This window comes from Amblyomma mixtum, chromosome 7 (assembly GCF_055824585.1).
Source record: "Amblyomma mixtum isolate Tamu chromosome 7, ASM5582458v1, whole genome shotgun sequence".
Taxonomy (NCBI): Eukaryota; Metazoa; Arthropoda; class Arachnida; order Ixodida; family Ixodidae; genus Amblyomma; species Amblyomma mixtum.
The window spans coordinates 35,030,431-35,057,284 of NC_143018.1; the positions used below are offsets into that span (position 1 = coordinate 35,030,431).

The 26,854-nt window shown below is 46.3% G+C and overlaps 1 protein-coding gene across 1 annotated transcript in view; it reads left to right on the forward strand.

Annotated features, from left to right (window-relative positions):
* Window positions 1–26,854, forward strand: part of Taf2 (TATA-box binding protein associated factor 2) — a 50,486-nt gene that overhangs the window by 14,861 nt on the left and 8,771 nt on the right. The window contains exons 15-31 of the mRNA XM_089552234.1: window positions 287–348; window positions 884–1,001; window positions 1,469–1,578; window positions 1,944–2,009; window positions 2,666–2,798; window positions 3,720–3,839; window positions 4,110–4,250; window positions 4,814–4,924; window positions 5,739–5,824; window positions 5,921–6,037; window positions 6,930–7,069; window positions 9,216–9,285; window positions 9,473–9,577; window positions 11,949–12,063; window positions 13,096–13,173; window positions 20,847–20,972; window positions 23,862–24,065. Of these exons, the coding sequence (XP_089408360.1) occupies window positions 287–348; window positions 884–1,001; window positions 1,469–1,578; window positions 1,944–2,009; window positions 2,666–2,798; window positions 3,720–3,839; window positions 4,110–4,250; window positions 4,814–4,924; window positions 5,739–5,824; window positions 5,921–6,037; window positions 6,930–7,069; window positions 9,216–9,285; window positions 9,473–9,577; window positions 11,949–12,063; window positions 13,096–13,173; window positions 20,847–20,972; window positions 23,862–24,065 (1,902 nt within the window). The remainder of the gene's footprint in view (window positions 1–286; window positions 349–883; window positions 1,002–1,468; window positions 1,579–1,943; window positions 2,010–2,665; window positions 2,799–3,719; window positions 3,840–4,109; window positions 4,251–4,813; window positions 4,925–5,738; window positions 5,825–5,920; window positions 6,038–6,929; window positions 7,070–9,215; window positions 9,286–9,472; window positions 9,578–11,948; window positions 12,064–13,095; window positions 13,174–20,846; window positions 20,973–23,861; window positions 24,066–26,854) is intronic.

Sequence of the window (26,854 nt, forward strand, 5' to 3'; positions counted from 1 at the left end):
GTTTTTCGTGGCTGATGTGACCTGAGTATGAACTGCATTATTTGGTCAATCAAACCAAAGCCGAAACAATGTGAAGAAGAAATTAAATTTTAAATTATTAAGCGGTTTTAGGCAAATGACACGCAATGATGTATGTAACTGTAATGTGTAACGCATCATTTGAAAGAAGAAACACGCAAGCAAAAATTTGGTCTCTGCAGTCCTCAGTGTCTCATGCCTTCATAACTACATTGAATCTATGGTTTCCGGTTGTATTTTCTACATATTTGTTTGTTTGTTTTTGCAGTTCCAGAAAGCCATCTTTATAGTCACCGGAAAGGACATCAAAACCTTCCTGGAGCAATGGGTGTATCCTTTTACTTCACTGTGACCCAGTGACTAGAGTTTATGTCAAGGGCTCGTTCCTTTTTGATTGGTTCATCTCGTTAGTTGAGTCTGAATCAGTGGGTTCTATCACTCACTGGACTTGCTGTAGCTTATATCTCCAACAGATAATATTTTGAGAATAAAACTGAGAAATGTTTTTGCATACAGTAACGTAATTAATCACTTGGTCCCATTAACTATCATTGTGCGCTTACGTTAGCATCTAGCTCCCAGTGGCAATGGCTTTTGCTTCTATAGAGCCTGTGTAGTAAGTGTCTTAACAACTTTCAGTGCTGGCAGGGGTCCAGGAAGGAAATGTTCAGGTGTTACAAAAAAAACTGAAGCTTTTCTTTTACTTTCTTTAAATTATCATTTCAGATTGAGGAGGTTTATATTCACCTAGCTGAAATAACAAACCTTTTGAGCATGCAGTTCTGCTTTCTTAGCTTGGTGGACATGTGAAGAGTACAACCGTGTGTTGGCTTGTTTTGCCTTGACCCATCACTTGTGGGTACAGACGGCAAGGAGGGCACGCTAAGTTCAACGGCACGTTTGTCTTCAACCGCAAACGCAACACGGTGGAGCTTGAGATAAAGCAGACAGACACTCATTCTCTGGGCATTAAGAAGTATGTGGTAGGTAATGATTGTTTGTGTAGCTTCAATGCATTGATTATCACGGCATGTTGCCTTGTGCAGTTTTCATCCTTATGGCGTATACTTTCACTCTGATGCTCGTTTCGTTTTCTTGATTTTTTTTCTCCAGCCTGTAATCGAAGAGCTCTTACAAAGTATGTCACTGCCTTTGCAGAGCTTCATATTTTTAATTAAGATATATTGGTTTCCTTTGTGAAACACCTCATTTATTGGTTGTCCCACGGGACACTCAGTCGAAGCTCGTTGTTGCGTGTTGTGCTAATCTGCTGTCATGACAGCACTTGACATAATGTTCTCAGTTCTGCATGACATTGTGATGTAGCAAAAGAAAGGCGAGAGGACTCGTTAAAACTCCAGCAACTTTTACAGGCTTTTGAATGCAGTCTTGGGAGTCTGCCCCAAGGGGCTTTTGATGTCTCAGTTTTTTTTCTTCTCTGGTCTTTCAGGGTCCCCTGACGGTCACCATACAAGAACTGGATGGAACTTTCAAGCACAACCTGCAGATTGAGGAGAACGCCACCAAGCACGACATTACCTGCCACTCGAAGAGCAGGAGGTGTGTGTGTTTGCTTGCTAGACTCAAGTGTGCGGTGACACAGCTGTTGTTGCATTAGATTTTCATAAATCGAGGCCTCTTGCTTATCAGTATTGTATAGTCAGCTAGAAGAACAATCAATTTTCCTCCTCTCTCTCTAATCCCCCTGCTTCTATTTTTCATCTACTTCTTCAACAATAATAGTAGATTGTCTTTTCGTTTAAGGAACATAAAGCAATGGTGCATGTTTCCTGAAAAATATATGAGGAGCTGAATTTCAATTCATGGTAAATGCATCGCACCTGTGAAGCTATGTTGGACCTGCAGAGGGCCGTACGTTTTTCTTACATGCATTCCTCTTTCTCCTTCCTATTTGTCTGCGACAGGAACAAGAAAAAGAAAATCCCCCTGTGCACTGGCGAAGAAGTGGACATGGACCTTAGCGCCATGGAGTAAGTTGTGTTGCGATTTCAGCTACCTTTGCATGTGCAGTGCTTGATTTTGCTTCTAGATGATGCCCATGCGCATATAAGGGATGGTGAACTTGCATGCCTCTGTGCCATTTATGTGTGGTCAGTGTTTCACTTGACACCGTAGTAAAGTGTGTTTCTAAAAGCCTCTGTCTAGTTGCAGGTGTGTAGAGACAAAAATTAGTGCACTTGGCTACTGAGCCGTAGAGCCGACGTTCAACCCCGGCCACGGCGGCCACATTTTGATGAAGGTGCAATGCAATAGATGCCACACCCATGTGCTGTCAGCGCACGTTACAGAACACAGAGTGGTCTAAATTAATCCGGAATTTTCCACTATGATGTTCCATGGTCCCATGTGCAGCTCTGGGACTTCAAATCTCACATACCATGCCATGCCGTGCCAATTTTCATGGCAATAAATGCGTCTTTTGCTGTTGAAAATTGAACAGAGGCCTCCTTTGTCTTCCTTTAAGCAAGTACCTGCAATTCGAGTTCTAATGACCCTCCCCATTGACAGATTGCTAGATTTGTGGCACTGGTTCTCTCATTTCTACTCTTGCTCAAACCCTTATGACGAAAGCAGTGAGTCAGACATCACGATGCGTCATTGCCAACTTACCGCACCCTCCATGCAGCGCTGACTCTCCGGTGCTGTGGATACGGATAGACCCCGACATGCTGCTTCTGAGGCAGGTGGTGTTTCTCCAGCCTGACTACCAGTGGCAGTACCAGCTACGCTACGAGCGCGACGTCACATCTCAAATCGAGGTCGGTCTGCAGTCATCTGGCAGAGAGATGAGCCTGTGTGTAAAACGTCATGGGCGGCATAATTAAGAGGCGCTGCCTTTACTTGCCAACTCCTGCCTGTTTTGCTCGCAGGAGTATTACTGGATGGGGTGGTTGCAGCATTGTTTGTTCAGGTTCAGAGTTTTCTTAAGAAAGCATTTTGCAGAGGCAGTTAGAATCCTTTTCTTTAGTTACATTTGCCCAGCAGCTCAACACACTGTTCTCTCCTCAGTGCATTAGTTATCCAAGTCATCCCGGTCATTATGTCCAGATGTTACGTCCAGCATCGGTGTCTTGACCTTCTTTGCTTCTTAAGGAAGGGAAGGCAGGTACACGCGCAACCAACTTTCAAGGTCTTTCAATGTTCAGGAGTTGTGACGATAAGAAGAAGCGTGACTGGAGTAATTTTCATCTCCATGGTGTCTCAAACGAGCCGGTGGCAGAGATAAGAAGGTCTATACAGCCCTCAGCTCAGTTTGTCCTGATCCTAATTCTGATCCTCTGACAGGCAGTGTCCTTTGCAGTGTCCTTTTATGATGACAAAACTTTACTTGTCATTGGCCACCTAGAAGCCAAGGCCATGCCAGTTCTGGGATTAGTTATATAGAGCTTAAGTGGATCAATTTTACTCCTTGCCATTATTTGCCAAGAAATCGTATTGTGTGTGCACATTTGTGATTCAAATGCATGTTGCTTGGAACGCTCATCGTTGGAACTCTATGGCCACTTTTCTTTATGTGCAGTGTTTCGTGTTTGAAACACATGTGCCAACATCTTTACTGCAAGCTTGATCGCTATCTTTGAGTACCATAATTGGGTCCTCTTGTATGGGTACTTGATGAGTGCTGTTTTTTGGTGCTGAAAAATGTGAGAATTGAATTTGTTCTGCCATGCTCCAACTAGGCAATTGAAGCCCTGTCCAAGTTTCCCACGCCGGCGACCCGACTCGCACTGACGGACACCATTGAGAACGAGCACTGCTTCTACAGAGTCCGGTGTGCTGCTGCATTCTGCCTACGCCAGGTGTGCCACTGTGTTTGTTTCGCACTGTCACGCCTGTTATGCTGAAGTAGCATCTGTTGTACTGTGCAGTAGCTCATTAACACAGTAATCTGTCGATACTAGCCGACTTCGATCGGTCCTCGCTGCCCGTGCACTCTAAACACGAATATGCCTGTATGGGAGCAAAAAGTACTCCCTTTTGTTTAGAGTGTATAAGCCAGCTTTGTTGGCTGTGTAGTGGTGAACAGCAGACCATGATGTCGTAGTGAGCCTTGTGTCATCACTTGGCAGGTCGCCAACCACATGGTGTCAACGTGGGCGGGGCCGCCAGCGATGATGACCATCTTCAGGAAGATGTTTGGCTCACACTCGTGCCCGCACATCATCAGGCAGAACAACTTCTCCAACTTCCAGCATTACTTCCTCCAAAAGGTGCGGTGACACTCGCTACTGTGCGGTCGTTTTTCTTCACGTTTTTTTTCCCTCTCTCCTTTTACTTCACTCTTTTGGAACACACTGCGGAACTCAGCAGCAGAGGCTTACAGTTCATGCCAGTCTGTGTTCACTGTGGTGTTCACTGTTCACCTCAGTATTATTTGTGCGGGAATCAGAGCAGCCCAGTAATTTTGTCAGAGGTGGCAGTACCCCTTGCTAACCAGTGGATCACAGCTTTTTGGTAGCAGACCTACTGTACTTGCTTTCTAGGCCAAGAGGCATGTCTACAACCACTGGTAAATTTTTTGTTTGTGCAGCTTAGTGTCTTGCCTGTGCGTGCCTTTCTTCATAGTGTGCGCAGCTCACATTATTGAGATGGCTAATGAGGAATAATTTTTTTTTCCTTTGCTACTTTATAGCATTTTCTTTTTTGTGCAGTGGGGTCTGTATGTTTGGTCAAATTAGAAAAAACTAGGCATTCTACAGCCATTGTAAACTTCAAGGTTGCACTGGTGTCTTTCCTTTTTTTTTTTCTAATGGTGGCATGCATTTCATCCCAGGCGATTCCTGTGGCCATGGCAGGCCTAAGAACCATCCACGGCATCTGTCCACCCGAGGTCATGAAGTTTCTCTTCGACCTCTTCAAGTACAACGAGAACAGCAAGAATAAGGTCAGTGAATCGGGCCCTGAAGGGTCTGATTGAAGCACCAGATATATTTTACTTACTGCCCAATGAACAGCATCATTGAAGCATGCCTTGGTCACACTGAACCTGTGTGCGTTGGCAATTTTTAAATGTTGAAGTTGTTTTTATTTAATCATGGACAGCAGAGTTTTTAAAGAAACTCTCTAGTTCCTATTCCAAGGGTAACTAGTACCAACAGTCATACTGTACAGCGGTACTGATAGTAACTGTACTAGCATACAGTTGAGGATTACCCTATATACCTTTAGCAGTATAAAAATGTGGTAATTTTTGTGTATGTGTATTTATGTGCGTAACTTGAACTTCAGTGGTCTTCTTATAAAAGTGTGTTAGCACCTATATTATTAATCCATTCCTCAAGTGTACTGTGTTGGGATGGCGGTTTATCACCTCAGGATTGGCAGCGGTACGAACTCGTCATTAAACAAAAAATGGAAAAAGAGTAAATGTTGCAGTGCAAGTGCCAACAGATAGCTGGCTTCATTTGTGTAGATGTGTGTAATTTGTCACTTCTACATAGGGCCTTTTAACAAGTTTAGTTCATGTTTTTCCCTCTTTCCCTTTTTTTTCTTCACCATTATTCGCACAGTTTCACGAACTGTAAGCTGTTTTTCGCCTTATTTTCATTTTTCACAGTTTTCTGTCTGGCACGCTTAAAAAAAAATTTTTCTACTATGTATCTTCCGATCTTTGTGGGATTGAAATTTGCTGTATCAGCCGTTTATTCCAACCTCAGCAGCTCTGTTTCGGTTGGTAATTTTCCTTTTTGGTCCGCCAGTTTTCGGACAACTACTACCGGACTGCTCTCATTGAAGCCCTCGGTGAAACAGTCACGCCAGTTGTGTCTGTCTTGGCACAAGCAGGGTATGCTCGGCTCTTGTGTTCCCTTTTTGATTCAGAGTTCTTTGAAAGCCGTGTTCAAGAAACGCAGTTTTTAACAGCTCACCTTTTCATTTGCAGCCAACCGATCACCGTTGAGTCTTTGTCATCGGACACCAAGCTAATCCTGGAGGAGATCACCCGTTGTCTCAACCTGGAGAAGCTTCTTCCTTGCTACAAGTACACCATAACTGTCGGGTGAGTTCACTTTGTCATTTTGGGGGAGGGGGTGTCTGTGGTATGGTGTGTCAGAATCATCTTGGCTCACGGTCAAGTACTCAAATGTTTTGCTGTTAATGCAGTGCGTCTTTTAGGCCAGACATCTAGCTTACGAACTGAAGAAGCACACTTTAATTATATAGTCCCGCTAAAGTGGCTGATACACACAGATTCTTATGGTTGTGGAAACTGTGGAGTCTTCTATTAAGAGACGTGTGTGTCGTATTGTGACAACTGCAGCTCAGTTGAGACTGTACTTCAGATCCTCTTCGAATGTCCAGCGTACGCCAACAAATGTGCGTGCTATGAACAATGCATGCAGTCCGTCACCCAAGTGCCACTCACAGTGGACTCTTTTTGGTCCTTTAGGCTGCTACAGGCGGCAGCGACGTGCAATGTTGTTCTTATTTTCCTATTTAGAGGCTATTGGTGTTTTAGACAAAGTCTAAATTGCCCGAGCACTTGATCACCCTGCTGTCCATGCACACAACTTGACTTCGGTCTCATTCAAGGAAGCCATCATGCAGAGAACTATTGCATTGCAACCCTCTTCAATGAACGCGCTTTTTTCTAGCACCCTTCTTCCATCTTTACTCCCCTATTCCCTCCTCTGCGCAGAGTAGCATGTCAGTGAATATACACACTGGCCAAAATCTCTGTTTTTCATTAAAGAGATCTCTCCCTATAGGATGCTATAGTTTCCCATTTGGCACTGGAATGGTACTGAAGAAGAATGGCATGACGATGGTTGCTGTGCTCTGTTTTCCACTTTTGCAACTTTTAGATCACTCCTTTCCCTGGCTTTAGCTTTCCTCTATTATGGACTGACTGACCGCTGTGAGGGCTCTGTGTGGCTTCGTTTTCACGACAGGTGCCTGAAGGCCATTCGCAAGCTGCAGAAGATGGGACACCTCCCCAACATATCTGCTCTGTTCCGCGAGTACGCCCAGTATGGACTCTTCCTGGATGTCCGCCTGGCCGCTCTCGAGGCACTGGTTGACTACACGACAGGTCAGTCTGTCTTGTGTTGCGTTTTCAAATCAGCCCACCAGATGGCTGTCATCTCAGGCCGCATAATTGCCACCACCCCGTTTCAAAGGGGGCGCTACTATCCATCCATCCATCCATGATAATGTGCGTGCGGTAAATCCGAAGGAACCACTGAGCATACTTTTCCATAGTCGGATACAACTTAAGTCTGCAGTGAAGCTCCGCCCACATTCAGGGCCACTGCACGGAGTTCCTCCGTAAGAAAAAGTAGTCTATTGTTGAAATTTTTTTTCTTAACTAAACAGAAAGCTGATCGCAAGAAAAAAGGATGAGGTCTAGAATTTTGATATCTATGTTGATTAAGGAAGTCAGACATTAAAAAGATGATTTCGTTTACTGTTGTGATTGGCTTGCGGAGTAGTACAGGACTCTGCAGATCGTACCCAGTGTTAACAACTGCTCTTTTTTTTTTAAGTTGTGTCCTACTATAGTGACTGTGTTGATGCAGATGTCGAGGTAAACACAATCAGTTTTCCAAGGCCTTAGTGTCTAGGGATAACATAGGTAAGGTGAATACATCTGCTGTCAGCAGGAACAAACAGTCGGAGGATGAGTGGCATAGAACCATGACAGTGACCTAAAGATAAAGTTCGAAATTCAGCATCACATAAAAGTCAGTGGCATTTGTATTGGGAGAAGAAAATTAAGAGGTGATGCTTTCTAAGTTTGAAAGATTGGTTAAGAAATATAAGCAGGAAAAAATACTGAGCTCGTTTCAAAGTGAATGCTCCTAACATCCATCGATTCATGTAAATGCTATTCTTTGATTTTGCTGTCAACCGTCTAACTTTTGTGCTTACTATTTTTTGTCTCTCGTATTTGTGATTGACTGCCCAGTGCACCCGTATTATGCAGTGCATGGGTCCAGAGGTGAATTATATTTTGCTTAGGGAAGGAGTCAAAACTTTGGTACATGCATGAGACACAGCTATGTTGTTGCTGATTTGGACGAGGGGTTGCACAAATGATTGCTCATTGACTAGAGTAAGATTTAGCACCATAAACTGATTATAACTGAGACATTAAAGAGAGGCAAAGCATTGCATTTTAGTTCGTAAGCACTACTTCACGGGGTCAAACCCATGAAGAGTCTTGTGTCGTCCCTGACCTTGAGGGTGCAGAAATAAAATAAATATTGCCTTGACTGGATTTTGAACGGAGGCAAAAACAGATCAGCTTCGCTTGCCACTGCTTGAGAGCACTATGTTATCGCAAAGCCGATCATGCCTTGCATTAAACTGCAACGCACTCTTGCGCTGTGCATTACAAATCGTTGTCTTCATCAGCTTTCATCTATGGCACGAACAGAGCAGATCACCTTAGCCTCGATCAGAGCTTAACCTGAGTCTAATATCGTCGCCAGGCATTGCCGACGACCCAGAAAAGCAAAACCATGAGCCAGCCAGGCTAAACACGTGCCTTCGCACGTCTACTTGGTTTAACTGCATTGAAGACCTATCACTTCTTTATCCGCCAACAAGTTTTGACCCCTATTAGAAGTGCTAACAGGCAGTAGTGGACTAAGAGGTTTGAAGAGAAAACTGGCAGGAAAGGCGGATCGTTGCTGCATTTTCGGTATAGAGAGATCTTTGCCAGATGATGACACACATTCCATGTGGGTGACAGTTTTAGAAAGTAAGGGTTACTCTTAAAATTGTGGATTCCTCACTCTGTGTGGTGGACCTGCTCTGTTGTACATTGTGGGTTGTACACTGTTGTGGCGTGTTGTTTCCATTCTGATGCATATAGCCTTTGCCCTTCGTGGTATGTACTTGTGTGCTTCCCAAGGTCGTCGCAATATTTTTGTGAAAGGCTGCTGCAGAAACTTCTGTGGGAAATGCATAGAGTAGGGAATTGTGCTAGCGTTTTTAATATTAGCCATGACCGCGTCAACAACAGTAACCAAAGAGACAAGTATGATTACTCCGTTATATTACTCACTTAGCTAGTGTGAATTCACGGCCTGGTTGCAGCTTGTTCTCATCATCTGTATATGGGCGGCTGAACTCATCTGAGGGACCACAAAGTGTCCTGCTGGTCTGTTGCTTGCATTCCCTTTTTGTGTTTTCTGGCTTGATTGTCGGGTTTTTTTCTTTTTTTTTTGCAGTTGATGGAAATGCTGATGACCTCAGTTTTCTACTGGACATTGTTGAGAATGATCCGGTGCCACGTGTTAGGTGAGTGTGGTTCTGCTCTGGCAAGCTGTCAGCAATGCTAATGCAGTCATGGATTAGATGGATGTCGTAGCGGTAACCTGTGAAATTTCTAGCTGGCCAGGCAGGTTTGTTTTCGTTTGGTATTTTATTGCATTCTTTCTTTTTCTTTTTCATCATTGCCTACTGCTTGGCCAACATCATTGCGCAGGTTGGCTCTGCTGCTGATGCTGACTCAGAACCCCCCGTTCTCTCGGCGCGACGACAGCCCCTTCAACACCGAGGAGCTTGCAGAAAGGCTCTGGAAACTCATGAGGTAAACCAGATTGGGTGTCTTTGCCTCCGGCCTTGGGTCTTCCGTTTTCTTGACACCTCGTGGACTATTTTTTTCTTTAAACGGGCACTGAGCACAATTTCGTCCAGTTTTTTTTCTCAGTAAAAATTTATTTGCATGGCTCTTTCTGGCCTTGTTGTTGTTTGCTCAACAACAGCCGAGAAAATTGGATCTAAAAATTAAACTTTTTTTCCGCTACTTGCTTTGAATTCGCAAAGACCGAAAGAGACTCTGTGATCAGTGACTGCAAGTAAATGGTGTTATAGCCTGGCCTCAGGGATCTGTGTTAGAAAACTGTCTTGGCGTTGCCACAGTCTGCTGGCAAAGACGACCGGTGGTGGCGAGACCTGTATTTCATTTTCTGACCTCTTCTAGCTTATAAAAGCTGTGTTTATAGTGAGAGGATTCACTTTGCCATTATGACGCATTAATCTACCTATACAGCTTAACTTTAATTTGTCCTCGGTGCCCTTTTCACATTGATTCTTTCTAGCATCAACGGCCACAGAAATGAAGTAAGCTTTTTTTCCTCCATCAATATGAGACCTTTTTGTGTTTCAGCCAGGGCTGACTCATGTTTTTACATCCTAAGCAACACTAACGTGAACTTCAATTATGGTTTTGTGGGTTGTTGACTAAGCTGTGTGTGACACTGTTTAAGCAGTGAACAAAGCTCTCAATCTTTCCATCTATAAAATGCTAAAATTAGAGACAGTACCTGATACTCATTTGATCATCGTAGGAACTACAGCTCGTAACAGCGCAGCATCTCACATGTCCTTTTTTTGTTGTCACGGTGGCTTAACTAGCAGCTGACATTATTACCAACACATTTAGGCTGAAGCAAGCAGATAGCTTCTGTCCCAGTAATTATACAGTAGAACCTTGATGACACGAGCATAGTCGATGCCAATTTCGGGATGATGTGAATTCGTAAAATTCCCCGGCCGGAGTGCATTGCGTACAGAATTTCGGATGTTCAGAACACTCTCCCATGTCACAAGCAAGCCGCGACTGCACCCTCGAGCACCAAGTGCTTTCGGAACATCGCCAATTTCGTCATTGCCAGCCGGTACAGCACCGGGAGAGCGAGTGGTGGCACACAGCTCCCACATCGCTGACCTAGCGGGTGATTGTGGGCGCACGGCTCGTGCATTGCCGATGTTGCGATCACCGTTCATGCTGTACGCACCGTGAGTAGTAAGCTGTGGCTGTGTGGCCATAGATAAATCCTGTCAGCCACAACCAGAACTGTGTGAATGCATTTCCTATGCTTCTGCATTCAGATTTAGTTCGTTTTGGATGCTAGAAAATTTTGTATGATGCAAGATGCAAATATTTTTCGCGACCCTGTCAGATTCGTGTCATCAAGATTCTACTTAGTGGAATTTTGTTAAGTCAAACTCGCTTAATTCAGAATGCCAGTTTATCAGCATCAAGTGTATTAAAAAAGCTCCTGTTAGTTGAAACTTCGCAGAATTTGAACGAATTTTCAGTTCCCACTGAAGTTCAAATCATCGAGAATTGACTGTTAACACTTTGAGGGTTGAAGTTAGTTGAAACTTCGCAGAATTTGAACGAATTTTCAATTCCCACTGAAGTTCAAATCATCGAGAATTGACTGTTAACACTTTGAGGGTTGAAGTTAGTTGAAACTTCGCAGAATTTGAACGAATTTTCGATTCCCACTGAAGTTCAAATCATCGAGAATTGACTGTTAACACTTTGAGGGTTGAAGTTAGTTGAAAAAAACTTTACAAGACGGTCAGATTACTTTATTGCTGATTTTGAATGTACAAAATGTACGAAATCAAAGCCAGAAGAGTCATCGCTGTCGGTGTCAAGAGAAGGGGCTGTGCGTTCGGCCACATTGCCGCTTTGCCGTGCATCTGAAGAACTCTAAGGACACTCAGTAAACAAGGAGAGCAAAAATAATTCATGAGCGTCGGTGATAAACGAGCTAAGAGCAGCGCCAATAAAGATGGAAGTCAACTTCTGCAGCCCCTGCGATAAAGTTAAAAGTCAAGTTTCGCACGCCTCTCTTGCGATCACGCGGCGAAACCGAAACCACGAAAGGGCATTGCCGCAGACCGCGCAGCATGCTGAAGCTAGAAATCAGTTCTGTTTATTTCTGCAAGAAGGTAGCGCAATCGAATTTCAAACGCTTCTTGTAAGTTCTAGGAAGTGGCAGCACCTCCCAGTGAGCATGCATCGTTATTATAGCGCGAAATTTAGAACGGAGGGTTGAAACCGTTCCTGTACGGCAAAGCTCTTGCGAGACAGAAAACCGGCATCGTACATACGCAGCAAAAGCCCTTAAAAGGTTAAGCCTGTGTATTCATTTTCACTGCAGCTCTGGACTCTCGCATGACTCACGTCTGCGCTGTGCTGTGGTCGACCTATACTACGTCCTGTATGGAAAGAGCCGGCCATCGTGTCTTCCTGGTCCGGATGCCAACCGTTCATCGGTATGTGCATTTTTAGTGTCGGAGTCCCAGCATGCAGATGTGCTTTGCATTGCTTTAGACTTCACTGAGTTTTGCCTCCAGGGTTGTCGCATTTTTTAATGATTGATTAATTGAAAGACGTTGCATTTAAGTGAAAATTTGGAATTCACTCAATCTCGGGACCACATGCGACTCGCCCTCAGTAGAACCATCGGGGCGGCTCTTTTGCCTCACACATTTTGCAGGCCAGACCTCGTGACATTGAGCTTTTGTCGGCTTTCCGAGGTGGAGCAACATCTGACACTTCTTCTAAATTTGAAATCACCAATGCTGTGCATCATTGATGTTGTCAACAGCCACATTCATTCCTACATGACTGCTTGCAGTAAATGGTGCATTGGTGGCAAATCCATAACCATCAGTGGTGACTGTGTCAAAAAAGTCATTTTCCTGGCAGAAATGACATTCAAGGCCTAAATTTGAATGCAACACGTTCAGTAATTTCGATCATTGAATAAAAAAAACCAGCAGCTCAGGCAACAAAACTATTGTATTATCATGTATTCACATGGAACTGTGGTGTGCACACTGAATCACTGTGAAAGTGGTCACTTTACAGCTAACTTACTCATACTAAGTGGTACGCCGGAGTTCACATTTGCAAGAACACTGAACAGAATACGTGAGAATGTCAGTTTCCTTTGTCCCTGAACTTTTCACAGCCACCTTTTTTGAAGAATTAGTTGTCGCACCAGAAAATATTTATTCGTGTTTGTCGGCCAGCATGAAGCTATCAACTTCATATTTACACTGCCTGCACAAAGCAAAAGAAAAATGGGATGTGGATGTATGAATAGAGTGTTGATGGGCGGTAGTCTGTACTTAAAGCTAGCTAGCAGTTTGACATTCAAATGCCAGGCCACACAAGAAGCCAGGCAAGGTCTGCATAGCTTCACAAGTGGATTTTTGAGCCGGGTCATGGGCTCCCTTGAAGAACATCAATGATTTGGTTATGAGGTAAAGTGTAGCATGAGGCGTTTCTCATTCTCGCAGCTGTCAATGGTGCTGAACCTAAAAGAAAAGAAGGCTAAGTTCCAAGCACCTACAGTTCCTGAGGATGACTTCTTCTCGGTAAGTAGCAACATTTTTTCTTTTTCTTGAAGGCCATTACGGTGGCTCAGTGGTTATAGTGCTCGGCTGCTGTCCCGAAAGACGTGGGTTCGATTCCGGCCGCGGTAGTCGAATTTGGATGGAGGTGAAATTCTAGAGGCCCGTGTACTGTACGATGTCAGCGCACGTTAAAGTACCCCAGGTGGTCGAAATTTCCGGAGCCTTCCATTATGGCGTCCCTCATAGCCTGAGTCGCTTTGGGACGTTAAAGGGAGACTGAAGCACTTTTTTTGAAAATCCGGCTGGCAGCGGCGTCCTGTAGTTTTTCATGCTGTATGCTCGAATATCGCATCCAAATAAGGCAAAAACATGCGCGAATTGCCTTTTTTAGCAGAAACATGCGGCCTGTGCCGCGGGGCACGCCGCGCGGCGCGCCGCCGCCCGTGATTGGTCAAGAGAGGTCGTGACGTCACTTTGAGGACTGGAGAAGCTGCCGATGCGGATCCGGCGCTGCGCTGAGTACAGATCGCAGCTTTCCGTGGCGTTGTAAAAGCGAATATGGCGACTATTTTTTTACTGACCTCCAAAGAAAAGGATACTACAGTTTGTTCATTCCACGTATCACCTGAAATCAAAAAAGACACGAGCAAAAAATTCTACGCCTAGCACAAGCATACGCTAGCGTGAAAGACACGTACGCAGATCATGCGTAAAAGGTGCCAGCACAACCTCGGCTGGTATTCTCGGAAAGGAAGGGGTGCGAACAATACTCAAGTCAATTACCACCACCGGACGCCTCCTGGCTCGCCCGAAAGAGCGTCATCCTAAAGAAAAGGCCCAAAGCGCTGTGTACAAAAAATCCTATTCTCACTACCCGGCTTAGGTTGGGGCAAGAAAGTATTTTAAGGAAACGATGAAGCAGCACAAAGCTGATGTCAAAATTAGCGAAGCGCAGTGGCCAAGCACTGCGAGGCATGTGACCACAGGATATTGAAGGAATCATTGTGCGCTGGAAACCAAGCTAAATACGCGCACAAGGCTGCTGCTTCACTCGTGGCGCGTTCAGCAGATGCCAGAAAATATTAATCGCTGCCTCGGAAACGTTCGCCCTTCCTATATTTGCAGTTTAGGTTCAGTGAAGTAGTGGCCAACTCTATGTGTGTTTAAAAGCCAAGCTAGCTGCAACTCGTTCGCTGCCACAACTTCAAGAAGAAACCGACTAAGGTTGCGAGACATGATGTTTTTTTGCAAAAACTTGGTTGGCATTCATTTCTCTGTTAAATTTGCATCCGAAATCATAACGTCGAACGCTTTTATTTTAATCGCTTAGATACGATTAAACGAGATGCCGCATAAGAAGAGCTTCAATGCTTGCTTGCTTTGCTTTATTGTGTTTTGCTTTGCTTGCTTGCTTGGACACGTCGAATCGAGTATAAAATCACTAACCGAGCTTTGCTGAGCACGCCTCAGGTGGTCTGGCCGCACCTATAAGCTGAGAACAGCAACACATGCTTGAGCCTCTATTAGGTTTCTGCAGGGGCATGTTTCTAGTGAGCATGTTTCTGCTTTTAGAAGAGGCGCTTCTTCGAAATAGTGACACGCCTCTCATGCGCGAGGAAATGAAAGGAACTGCATCGTGGTTCAGCCGCGACCGGGATCTGCAGAGATCACATTACGGACAAGCTCTGCATGTAGCCGGTCTCACGAAAGTGCTTCGAGCACAGTACGCTTGCTTTGGTCGGCTTGAATTCTTCGTCAAAGCAGCGAGCGCTTGCGCTGCGAGCGTATGATCTTGCGGAAAACAGTGGAAGACGACACAGTCGCGGGCTTAGTTGTTCGTGGACACGAAAGCAGAGTAGTACCTCGTGTTGAATCTGATTCTCAAGGTAGGCTGACACGCTTTGTACGTCACAACGCACGCAGTACGAGGAACAACGCATGCAGCACGAGAAACAACGCGCGCTGAAAGCTCTCTCGGGTGCGCCGAAGTATCCCCGGCTCCTCAACGTGACGTCACGTTGGCCGACATGGACGAGGTTTCCCTCTCCGTTGTTCTCCTCTCCTGCGGTCGCGCGTGGCGCGGGAGATTTAAACATCGCGTTTTTAATTGGTGATTGCGCCACTGTTTTGGCCAAAATCGAAAAAATAATTTCACAGACGTGATCAGCAATGACACTACTTCAAAACCCTAAAAAATTAGCTGATTCGAAAACCGCCTCAGTCTCCCTTTAAACCCCCATAAACCATAAACCATTTTGTTTTCTTGTGTGCTGTGTACCACTCCAAACTCCAGCCACGTCAGCCAGCATCCTTTATTCCACGACACAGAGCCGAGATGTTTAGACAAGTTTTCTTTGTATCTCTGTGTGTCCTTTTTAGTGAGTGAGTCAGTGAGCAAGCGAGTGAGTAAAGGAGTGAGTGAGTGAAAGAGGGAGCGAGAGAGAGAGAGGGATCGATCTTGGAAAAATGTCTAGATTGTTCAGAAACCCATTACCGTTGTCAGTTAATTGCCCTTTTTTTTTTATTTTGCAAAAAAACATGCTTTGCAAGCTTGACCACCGGTCCCGGGAGATGTGCAAACCAGACTTTATTGGACAGTCTTAAGCAGCCTCAACCATACACCAAATGTTTTTCCATGTTTTTCTAAAAGTAATGGCATCTCTTTTTCAATCGATTTCCCCTGGAGTTCTTCTAATTCTATTTTTTGGCATCAGCTTCCACTGGTCTCCTATGGTGCTGGCTGGGTGACCTTGGAATATATCAGGAAATGATTGCTCGAACGCGTTTCACTTTTTTTTTCTCTACCTTAAAAGGACACCACCTATGTTGCGTAATGGAGCTGTGCATGAGAACACATACATTAGATTGCGAAATGTGGATCGCCGTACCAGAATGTTTTATTTATTTATTTCTACAATACTGGAGACCCTCATTTGAGTCCAGGCAGGGAGGGCAGGAAAATACATTCACTCAATACTAGAGTAGCTACATCGTAAAACACAGAGAACAATAAAATTGTCTAATGTAGTACATATATAATCTAAAATAGCTCACAAAGTGCCTTGTCAAAATCAACAGCCGATATCACTTGTAGAGGCATAGTGTTCCATTTGTCAATTGTTCTCGGAAAAAAAGAAAATTTAAAAGCGTTAGTATGCACGATGGTGCTAAAGGGTGATTATGACGGCTACGAGTTCTATGCATTTCTGAAAACTGCACATAGGGGGCTGGAGGGATGCCTAGTTTTCTATGAATTAGTTGAAGGAAGGATAGGCGGGCTATCTTGTGTCTGACGTGGAGAGGTTTAATATCCTTTACTGACATTAACGAAGATGGGGAATCAGTTCTGTTCTACCTATGAAATATAAAACGTACTGCGTGTCTTTGTATTTTGTATTTTTTCTAATTCTCTTATGTCTTTTTTTGCATGGGGGTTCCAAACGATGGCGGCATCGTTTGCGATCCTGGGCTGTTTTGGCCAAATAGCGATTCCATGCATTTAGGTGGGTGTAGACCTTTGCATCGGGAGAGGGAGTTGTCCAAACGCCTCCTCTCTGAACTGTTGGAAACCGGTTCCGCCGCCACTTCCACTGTGCTAGCGAAAGGCCTTATACTTTGCAATAAGGAAATTCGATCGAAGTTAGGAAGGCTCTAGCAGCAAGCGCGGGAGCGTAGGCCTTCGCCAGCTTACCTTGCACGCACTGATTTCGAGCTAAAGCGTGCTTAAATATCTAATGCTGTGAGGTTTGAGAGCGGCAGACAGAACATGGAGATCGTCAGCTGCGCTGCTGTGCATTGCTCTTCCACCGTACTGTTTTGTGCTGGTAGGCTTATGCTGGTTGTAAAGACAAAGCTGAAGTATGCTTTTTTTATGTGCGTAATAACTTTGGCAGTCCATTCCTATGGTTAGCGGAAAGGGTTGATGCGGGGTAATCGATCTGAAGATTGGTAAATTGGTTTTTGAGGAAAGGAAATGCGCAGCATCTCTCTCACATATCTTGATGGATACCTGAACCACACCGTAAGGGAAGGGAGGAAGGTAGGAGTGAAAGAAGAAAGAGAGAAATAGGTGCTGTAGTAGTGGAGGTCTCCCGAATAATTTCGACCACCTGGGGCACAGCACACGGGCGCCTCTTGCGTTTGGTCGGCCGCGTTTCGATGGAGGCGGAACGCAAGAGGCGCCCGTGTGCTGTGCGATGTCAGTGCACGTTAAAGAACCCCAGGTGGTCGAAATTATTCCCAAGACCTCCACTACGGCACCTCTTTCTCTCTTTCTTCTTTCACTCCCACCTTCCTCCCTTCCCTTACGGCGCGGTTCAGGTGTCCGCCGAGATATGAGAGACAGATACTGCGCCATTTTATTTCCTAAAAAAAAAAAAACAAACAAACAAACCAATCTTTAACGTGCACTGACATCGCACAGACGGGCGCCTCTTGCGCTTCGCCTCCATCGAAACGCGGCCGCCGCGGTCGGGTGGCGCTGGCTGACACGCCGGAGCAGCCTTGTGCAGGCGAAGTGCGCTTACGATGGATCCAGCTGTCGCCGACGCATTTTGTGGTTGCCGAGTGCCGGCTACGGGTGCTTTACGATTGCAGAGGTGGTCGATCGGCGCAGCTGATAAGTGTGGATTCTGCTTTTCCTGCTGTTTGTAAACTCGTCCCACTTGCTTGCTGCGACACCGGCGCAGTTTTGAGCGCCTAGGCCTCGTTTTGGCTGGAGCAGGGCTGTGAACGTCGCTTCGGCGAAGCCGAGCGCGTTGTAACCGCGTTGTAACCGGCCATCCCCATGCGCCGGCTGTACTGCGATCACGGTGCGCGAGGAAAACAGCTTCGGTTTACTGCCGTCGGTACCGTTCTCGTGCGCACTTGGATGCCTTGCGTCTCTTCGTCCAACACGGGCGACCGCGAGACGCACTTTGGATTTAAACCTCGGTGCAGGCTGCGTTGCGAGTGCCGTGAGTGCGTGTGGTGTGGTTAGTGCTGCAGGCTCTGCGCGCAGCGGCGTCGCGCAGACGTCGGCGTCCGCCCGTTCGATTGGCCCTCTGCGCCCGATTCGGGGCGTCCTTTCATTCACCAGTGCGTCGCCGCGCGGTTCGCCGTCGCAATGAGCGCTCCGGGCCGTCACCAGCAGCCGCAGCCGCGTCGCAAGACGCTCTCGTTCCAGGAGAAGATCGCAGTCATCAACGCCGTGTCGAGCGGCAAGGAAAAGAAGAAAGACGTGGCGGCGCGCTTCGGCGTGCGGCCCAGCACGCTCTCGACGATCCTCAAGCACAAGGAGCGCATCTTCACGGCGGTCAGCCTGGGGGCGAGCGGGGCGCGCAAGAAGATGCGCGCCTCCAACTACATGGACGTCGAGAAGGCCGTGCTCCGTTGGATCCTGGACATGCGCACGCGCAACGTGCCCCTGACCGGCACCATGCTGCAGGAGAAGGCGCGCGACGTCGCCTGCCAGCTCGGCTGCAGCGACTTCAAGGCGAGCCCCGGCTGGCTGACGCGCTTCAAGAACCGCCACGCCAGCCTGGCTGGCCTGCGACGCGGCGAGTGGCTGCCGCTGCCCGACCTCAATGGAGTGCCCCTCGAGGACGTCGAAGACGTCAGGGACGCCCTGAGGGAGTACCGGGCCCGCGACGTGTACGCAGCCCAGGAGATGGCGCTCTTCTACCGCATGCTGCCGCACGAGACCCGGGCCTTCAAGGAGGACCCCTGCGCCGGTGGTACGCGGAGCGGCCAGCGCCTGACCGTGTTCCTCTGCTCCAACATGGACGGCAGTGACAAACGATTGCCGCTAGTCATCGGCCGGAGCGACAGGCCCAGGTGTTTCCAGGGCTCCAAGTACGTTCCGGTCAAGTACGTGTCGCACCCGAAGGCGTGGATGACGCCGCTCGTGTTCTGCAACTGGTTGTGCGACTTCAACGCCCACATGGCGGAACAGAGCCGCTCTGTGTGTCTCTTGGTGAGCCGTTGCGCGGCCCACATCATTGGCGACCTCGCCCTGTCCAATGTGAGGCTGTGTTATGTGAGCACCGAAGGTCATTCCTCCCTACCCTGTCCGCTGAACTTAGGTGTCTTGTACAGGGTGAAATGCACCTACAGGCAGAGCCTGATTGAGAGGTTCTTGCTGAACATTCGGCATGACAGAGACATGAACGTCGACCTGTTTGAGGCACTGCAGATGCTTGTGGAGGCATGGAAATCCGTGAAGCCTGCAGTTATAACAACTTGTTTCCGCAAGGCTGGGGTTGACGTGAAAGTGGACGTTTCCCTGCTTTCCAAGGAGAGTGAAGTCGATAATGTGGTGGCCCTCCCCTCTACCATGGCAAAGTCGTGGCAGCTTCTTCGGGTTAATGGGTTTGTGCCAGGAGACGTCACCCTCAGTGACTTCCTGTACAGTGACTCGTGGGCTGTTACGACAGAGGAAGAAAATGATGAGGTCATTCTTGGTAGTGTCCAGGATGACTTCTTGTGTGAGGACCAGGAGAATTGCAATACAGCAGTATTGCCGATTCCAGCACCGAGAGATGTTCTTGAGGCCATTAGTGTGTTACGGACCTTTGCCGGTTCTCGGGAAGATCTTGATGTGGCCTTTGAAGCAATCAACTTGTACGAAAGCTGCATCAGAGCTGTGCTGTGGAAGCAGGCAAAAGCAGCGGTAATGGCGTTTATTTGATGCTGCTGTTCTTGTGGTGTTTGCCTTATTATAGGGGTTTCTCATTTTATTTATTTACCTCATTCTTTATTTGAGAAGTTGTTCACTGAAACAGATGATGCTGTGATGACCTCTCTTGCCTGAGGGAATTAGGGTTCAGGCTGTACGATTTGTTGATTGGTTATTCAGAAATTTTTGCTTCTTTCGTCTTTAATGTGGCTCTGAAGGAATAGCTAAGTGATTTCTGGGGCCTTCACGTTTTTACTATTTTGCAGTCACAGTTGTAGTCGCTCGCTGAACACATTTTTAATTTTTATTGCATATGTCTAGTTAGTTTAAAAAGGAAACCCTTTAGATATTCGTTGTGACGGGATGGTTGCTACTGCTATATCATGCGCAGGTTGTGTTCGGTGCATTTCACAAATACTGATTCTTGAGTGGAAATAATGGCCCGGCAATCTCCTTGGTTGCTTTCACAAGCAGAGACGATACTAATAGATCATTTTTTTCACATGTGCATTCAGTTCTGAGAAAAAAAAATTAACAAATTGATGGACTTTCATGGGCTAAAGCTATGCCCATGCTGCTAGGCATGTAGAAGTGTGGACTCCGGAATAATTTTCATTGCTTGGAGTTATTAACATCTTCTGCATTGAAACACAGGAGTGCCAATATGCCATAGCCAGTGACTAGTTATGGCAGGTCTGAGAGCAAGACGGCGCAGCTTCCCTATGGGCGACTGAATGTCATCATGTTTGGGGGCGTACTTTTTTAGCTGCTAAAATTTCTCGCTTCTTTCTACATTAGTGTTGCTGATGACATTGCCTTACTTTGTACTAAGGTCAGAGTCATTGGCTAGACGCAGTACAGGGCGAGATGTACATCAATATCGAAGTGTCAGAGCCAGCAAAAGAAAAAAATATTGCGGGGCACAGATTTCTACATCTCTTCAACAAGAGAAGCTTGGTGGATCTCTGCACTTTCTCAATACCGTGCCTTGCTTAGCTTCTGCGCCAAGGTTTTCTCCGTTGCTTTCTTATTTATTTAGATGAAGCTGGAACAAGGCAGCATGGTGTCTGGCGTCGAACTGCTCGCTGAAGCTGCACTTACCGCAACGGAGCGGCTTGACACACAGGTCATTCTCTTGCAAGAGCCCGAGACCATCAAGACTGAGGTATGATTTTTTTTTTTTTTTTCAAAATACTGCAGCCCAACGGCCAAGCATAGTTTGGCAATCAAGCAAAAAAAAGAGTGAAATCGTGATGCATTAGTGTCGCGCCCGGATATATCGAATTATTGATTATATCGAACAGTGAGAACAACCCTTCGGAAATACCACGCAAAAGTATAGAACCACTGTTCGCGTTTATCGAACTCGCGTTCGGCGCAAAATTCGATATATCGAACGTCTCGCCGCGCACCCTGCAAGGGGCGCTTCTCCTAATGGCGCTCTTCGATCACTTTCAGCGCGGGTGTGGCGGGTTGGCTGCGCGGCCTTGGGCGCCTGACGAAGCGAACGTGGGATGTGAATGAGGGTAGTCTTTTTTTCGCGCATTTTCCGCGCAACATCGCTGTCGTGCGGCGAAGCCAACCTAACCAAAGCCTAGCGCCTGCCGTCGCCTGGCGTGCTTCGCTGCCGCAGGCGTTGCCGAAGCCAACTGTACCGTAATTTTAACGCGAGATTGTTCCTATAGTGTACTGTTAACAGGATTAGACCTTTTATGATAGGCAGTGGCTCGTTCGAAAGCACAGCGGGCTGGCGTAACGTCATAGCAAAAGTGCATCTGTAGTGTGGGTGCAGTCTATTTTTGCTTCTAGGTTACAGATGAGTTTATGTGTTGCGTTTTTTATGTATATAGTTATAATTATTTTGAACTGTTTCGCGATTCCCTTCGAGTTCGATGTAACCGGTTTTGATTGTAGAAGGAAATAAACGCTGCAGTATATTTGACGACACACGACTATCGTCGTCATGCCTGCCGTTACGCGCACTTCAGAGGCATAGGCTACAACGCATCATGCAATCGCTTACCCTGTCGGTGAGATCTCGACTCGGCCCCCCTGACAGGACGATGCGCAATTCCGCAAGCGGGCTTTCCCGCATATCACAGTTGCCCGAAACGAAGTGGCACCAGCTCGAGCTAGAAGAGTTGTGAAGACGAGTGCCACGGGTGTGGGCTCTAAATATGTAACACATCGTGGAAGGATCAGGCAAACAACCTCGCGCTTTCACGTTGTGATTGTTCGAAGCGGGTGGTCGGCCATCTTGGTTTTCATCGTGTGTGATGTGTGGGAAAGCCCACTTGCGGAATTTTGCGCGTGGTCCAAGCCTATCGTTGTCCGAATGCGACCGGTCCACGCGATGAACGACGGAGAAGAAAGCGGAGAAGCTTGTTACTGTTTTCCTGAGACTTTAAACTAGATCTTCGGAAAGTTTGCTCAGGTACCGTTGTTTTGGGATGGTCGGATTTGTGTAAATCGGCATAGTACTCGATTGCAGCCAAATATTCGGAAGTTCGCGATTTTCAATTTATTAAATTGAATATGAACTAAATAACAAACATTCGATTCATATTCGAAATTTTGGATATTCCCACACCCCTAGAGCACAGAGCTAAAACTGACTTTTTTTTTTTTTTCAGAAAGGGTCTTGGTGACTGCACCATGTCACAAAATTTGTGCGCGTTTTCCTATAATCTTGTGACAGCTTTGTAAAAAAGTCTTGTGACTTGAAATGTATTTAAAAAAAATAATCTGTAAATGCATTTTTGTCCTGTACCTATTGTTTTAATTACACAGGTGCAATTTAAATTTTTTTTCCGAAACATAGCGCGAAAAAACGAGGACACAGAAGAAGGCGGAAGCACGACATGAGCACTTATGCTGCAGTAAATTTTATACTTCAGTACCAATTGTCATTTGAATTTTCAGGTTGTTGATTTCACTATTAATGGATGATAGACACCAAATTCTTGCTTGAGTGTTTTCTTCTTTCATTTAGTTAGTCATTGATATACATGGATCAGCCCTTGATGTTCACCTATGACTGCTAAGTAATTTATAACTAAATATCTTCTTTATGCTCTTTCGGTTTAATCAACTGAGCGATGTCTGTGACATGTTGGTGTGTTTAGGTCACGTTCAGAACGAAAAAAACTGAAGCGTAACTGCTGAGACATCGTTTGTTGACATTCCAGCTCTTGAAGTAGGCTGTTTCAATGGAATGTAGTGAATTAAAACTATATATTGGCGTTTATATTGCAGTCTTTTTTACGTCTCATGTGACCTGAAAAACGACTATACGTCACAGCCATTGTTTGGTTCATGGAACCGAAACAGCCTGAAAGAAGAAATTCAATTACAAATTATTCACTGATCATGGGCGAATACCACGCGGTGATTCATCTAATTCTAATGTCAGCTAGCACATCATTTTAAAGAAGAAAACAAGCAACTAAAATTAGGTGTCTGTAGTCCTTTCAAGTGAAATATTTTTGATGCGAAACCATGTCCCATTAGCACAAAGGCTGGCGTCCGCCGCTGTCCATGCAGGAAATTTGGATGATGTTAGGACGCTGGCTTACGATATCACAATGCATGTAAGCGAACATGTGTAGTCGTAAATGACAAAATGCAACATATGAAAGTCATTCTTCAACGTAGCTTGGCTATGCACTTCAATGCTTTTGCATTCTCACACATAAGCAGTCTTAAGTGTTTGCGCCGTATTTTTTGCAGTAGTTTATTTTCCTTGATGATTCTCTTACCGGCTTACCAGTGCTAACAAACGTGCCGCCTTTTTTAAAAGTACAGAGCCCAAGGAGCTTGTCTCGTAACCATGTTGTGTAGCTATTTATGCATCCCCGTGCATTCAGAATCTCTCAAAGGTGAGGGGGGAACTCTCCTCCTCGCCTTGAATTTTTGGTGCGTGTTGAAGAAACACAGCTGTCGATATTGCTTGCGGCGTTCCCCAAGGCTTGTTGCGTCATAGCCTTTGTTTAGCTGCGGGACGTGAAAGTCCGCCGATTTCCCGGTGCACGACCGATTGGTGCCTTCCATCCAGGTGGAGGAGATTGCGGAGCCATTGGCGGAACCTCTGGAGCCTGTGGACACCGAGGTCCACATGGATCCGGAGCCCTGTGTTGTCGGCGAACAGCCGCCCGAGCCAGAGGAAGAGCTGGTTGAAGTACTTGAACAGCACCCTGAGCCAGAGGTTGCCGTCACGCAGCAGTCGGACAGCAGCCGCATGGAGGTTGAACAAGTTGAGGTACTTGTGAGATTACTTATGGAATTCCAAGAATCGAAACAAGCTGCACAAGCGAAGGCTCCTGCCGCTACCCTTTGGCTCTGCTGTTTATTATTTTGTGGGCGGGTTTTCTTTCGAACAAATTGTAACTGAAGAAGTGTGGGTCGCTGGTAAAACCCCCCCCAAAAAAACTTTATATTGCCTCTGTAAGGGTTGTTGGAGTTGTGCCGAAGGTTGTTCTGGGTGAAGGCTAGGCAGTGCAGTATGAACACTAGGGAAGTGTTGTCAGACTACTGCCTGCAGTAGGCAAGGGGTTCTTTAGTGTGCATTTGGGTTCCTTTATCACTTAAATTCATGCATTCCTCAACCCCGTCTTTGCCTTCACCCATTTATTTATTTCATTATTACTTTTTTTTTCTTTTTGAGGCTGACCATACTGAAATTGCATACAGCAGGCTGTTTCAGCATGTAGACAGCCGTTATATTGAATTTGACCATTTTTCTGAGGGCTGGCGGGGTCGCGTGCGTCATTTTTCGTGCATCTTGGACAGAAGCGAACGGCGGTCGAGACAAACAGGGTTCCTCGATGCCTTTTGAAAGCTGTTGGCTTTCCCCGGGGCTGAAATGATTACGAACCTCTACACTAAAATAATGTGGACAGCTAAGGCGAACTTAAAAAAAAAAAAGCTCTGCGGTGACATTGCAGTGCAGACACACACTGACATAAAGCTGCCCATACACGTGTGTGCTGTGAATGATGAAGCAAACTTTTCTTTTTCTTTTTGCATGATTCTTTTTTTTTTTTCCTTCATTGCGTAGTTGTGTAAATTCCACTTGTCCCTTTCATAAGGAAGGTAGCTGCAGATCAGTGTTAGGAGGGGTCGCAGCAATTTCTCATGTTCACTGTGCCATGCAGCCCTAGACAACAGAAATGGCAGCTGCATCCAGAAAAGCTGCGGTTTTCATTTTTTGTTTCTTATTTCCTAATGATATGTGGAATGTCCTGCTTTTAGTCATGGCATATGCCTCGGAATTGGCAGCGAGCCCTGCGAGTGACGTTGCAGGGTACCAGTGGTCGGACGCAGCCCAAGTCTGCGGTGAAACTCCGCCCACATTTGTGACTGCCATGCGCTGTTCATCTGTGTCAAGGAAGTAGTCCATTGCCGAAGCTTTTGTTGTTGCCTCATCAAGAAGTATATAACAGGATGAAATTATAAGCCCAAGAGCATTGATACCGCTGGCTTGTTTAATGCAGTCAAAAAATTATAAAGCTGATCTTGTTTACTGTTTTGTGTTTGGTCAGCTGATCCGGATCATGAGAGGGAAGTAACTAGAAGAATAAGAATGGGGTGGAGCGCGTATGGCAGGCTCTCTCAGATCATGAAAGGCACTTTACCAATATCCCTCAAGAGAGAAGTATACAACAACTGTATCCTACCGGTACTCACCTATGGGGCAGAAATGTGGAGGCTAACAAAGAGGGTTTAGCTTAAGTTAAGGGCAACGCAGCGAGCTATGGAAAGAAAAATGATAGGTGTAACGTTAAGAGATCGGAAGAGGGCGGAGTGGGTGAGAGAACAAGCGTTGGTTAATGACATCCTAGTTGAAATCAAGAAGAAGAAATGGGCTTGGGCAGGGCGTGTAATGCAAAGGCAAGATAACCGCTGGTCCTTAAGGGTGACTGAGTGGATTCCGAGAGAACGCAAGCGTAGCAGGAGGCGGCAGAAAGTTAGGTGGGCGGATGAGATTAAGAAGTTTGCGGGGATATGGTGGTCACAGCTGGCAAAGGACAGGGTTAATTGGAGAGACATGGGAGAGGCCTTCGCCCTGCTGTGCACATAGTCGGGCTGATGGTGGTGATGATAATGACTTATCCTATTTGCTTTTTACTCCGTCTTTGCATTTTGCACTGGACAGTATTGGGAATCTTGATGTGCTTCTCAATTCTTCAATGTCACTGTAGTGTCTCAGAGACTGAGCTGCTTATTTTTTTTTTCTTTCTTAAATCTAGTACCTGGATGCCATGCCAACAAGGTCCACGACAGCCGGTAACACTGTAATCGTGTCGTGTAAAGACTACTCTAAAGCCTGTGCACGTGCAAAGAACGGAGACGGCATGAAAAAATACGAACGCTGTGGATACCTCGATAATATATGAGACGCATCAAAGAGTGCAGCAAAGCCTCTGACGCGGTAACACGCCTGCTCTCCGGCGTAGCAGCGGTCGTCGTGACCGCTGTGCCACCCCTGCTTTGTGTCTCATGCTGCCCACTCCTGCTCCTGTTCGCCCTTATTTACTTTTCCTACCTCGCTCCACGCTTTCGGCGCCTTCTCTTTCTCACCGGTCTACACTGCCTTCTTTCCACGTTCGTATCCACCGTCTCGTTTGCCCTAGCGCGCCGCGCGGCCCGAGGCGGTTGAAAAGTTGGCTTCTCCTATCAGCTCGCGCGTGCAGTGGCGAAGCTCGTTGTAGCTATCGTAGGGGACTACGAGAAAAACGTGTTACATTCGTACCTTGGTTCCCGATACAACGCGAGGTGCGTTCCGAAGCCGACGAACTGTGGAAAAGAACTAGCGTTATATTCGCGTAAATACGGTACTGTAGCTTCAGTTGCTTCCCCGTACCTTAAAGCACCTGCCCGCTGGCGAAGCAGCGGCAGGGAGGATGGAGAGCGGGGGAGTCGAGGGCCCTGATATATCGAACAGTCGGAACATCCCCTTGAAAATCCCACTAAAAAGTACAGCGCTATTGATCGCGTTTATCGAACTCCCGTTCCCGGAACATTGGATATATCGAACGGCACGCCAGC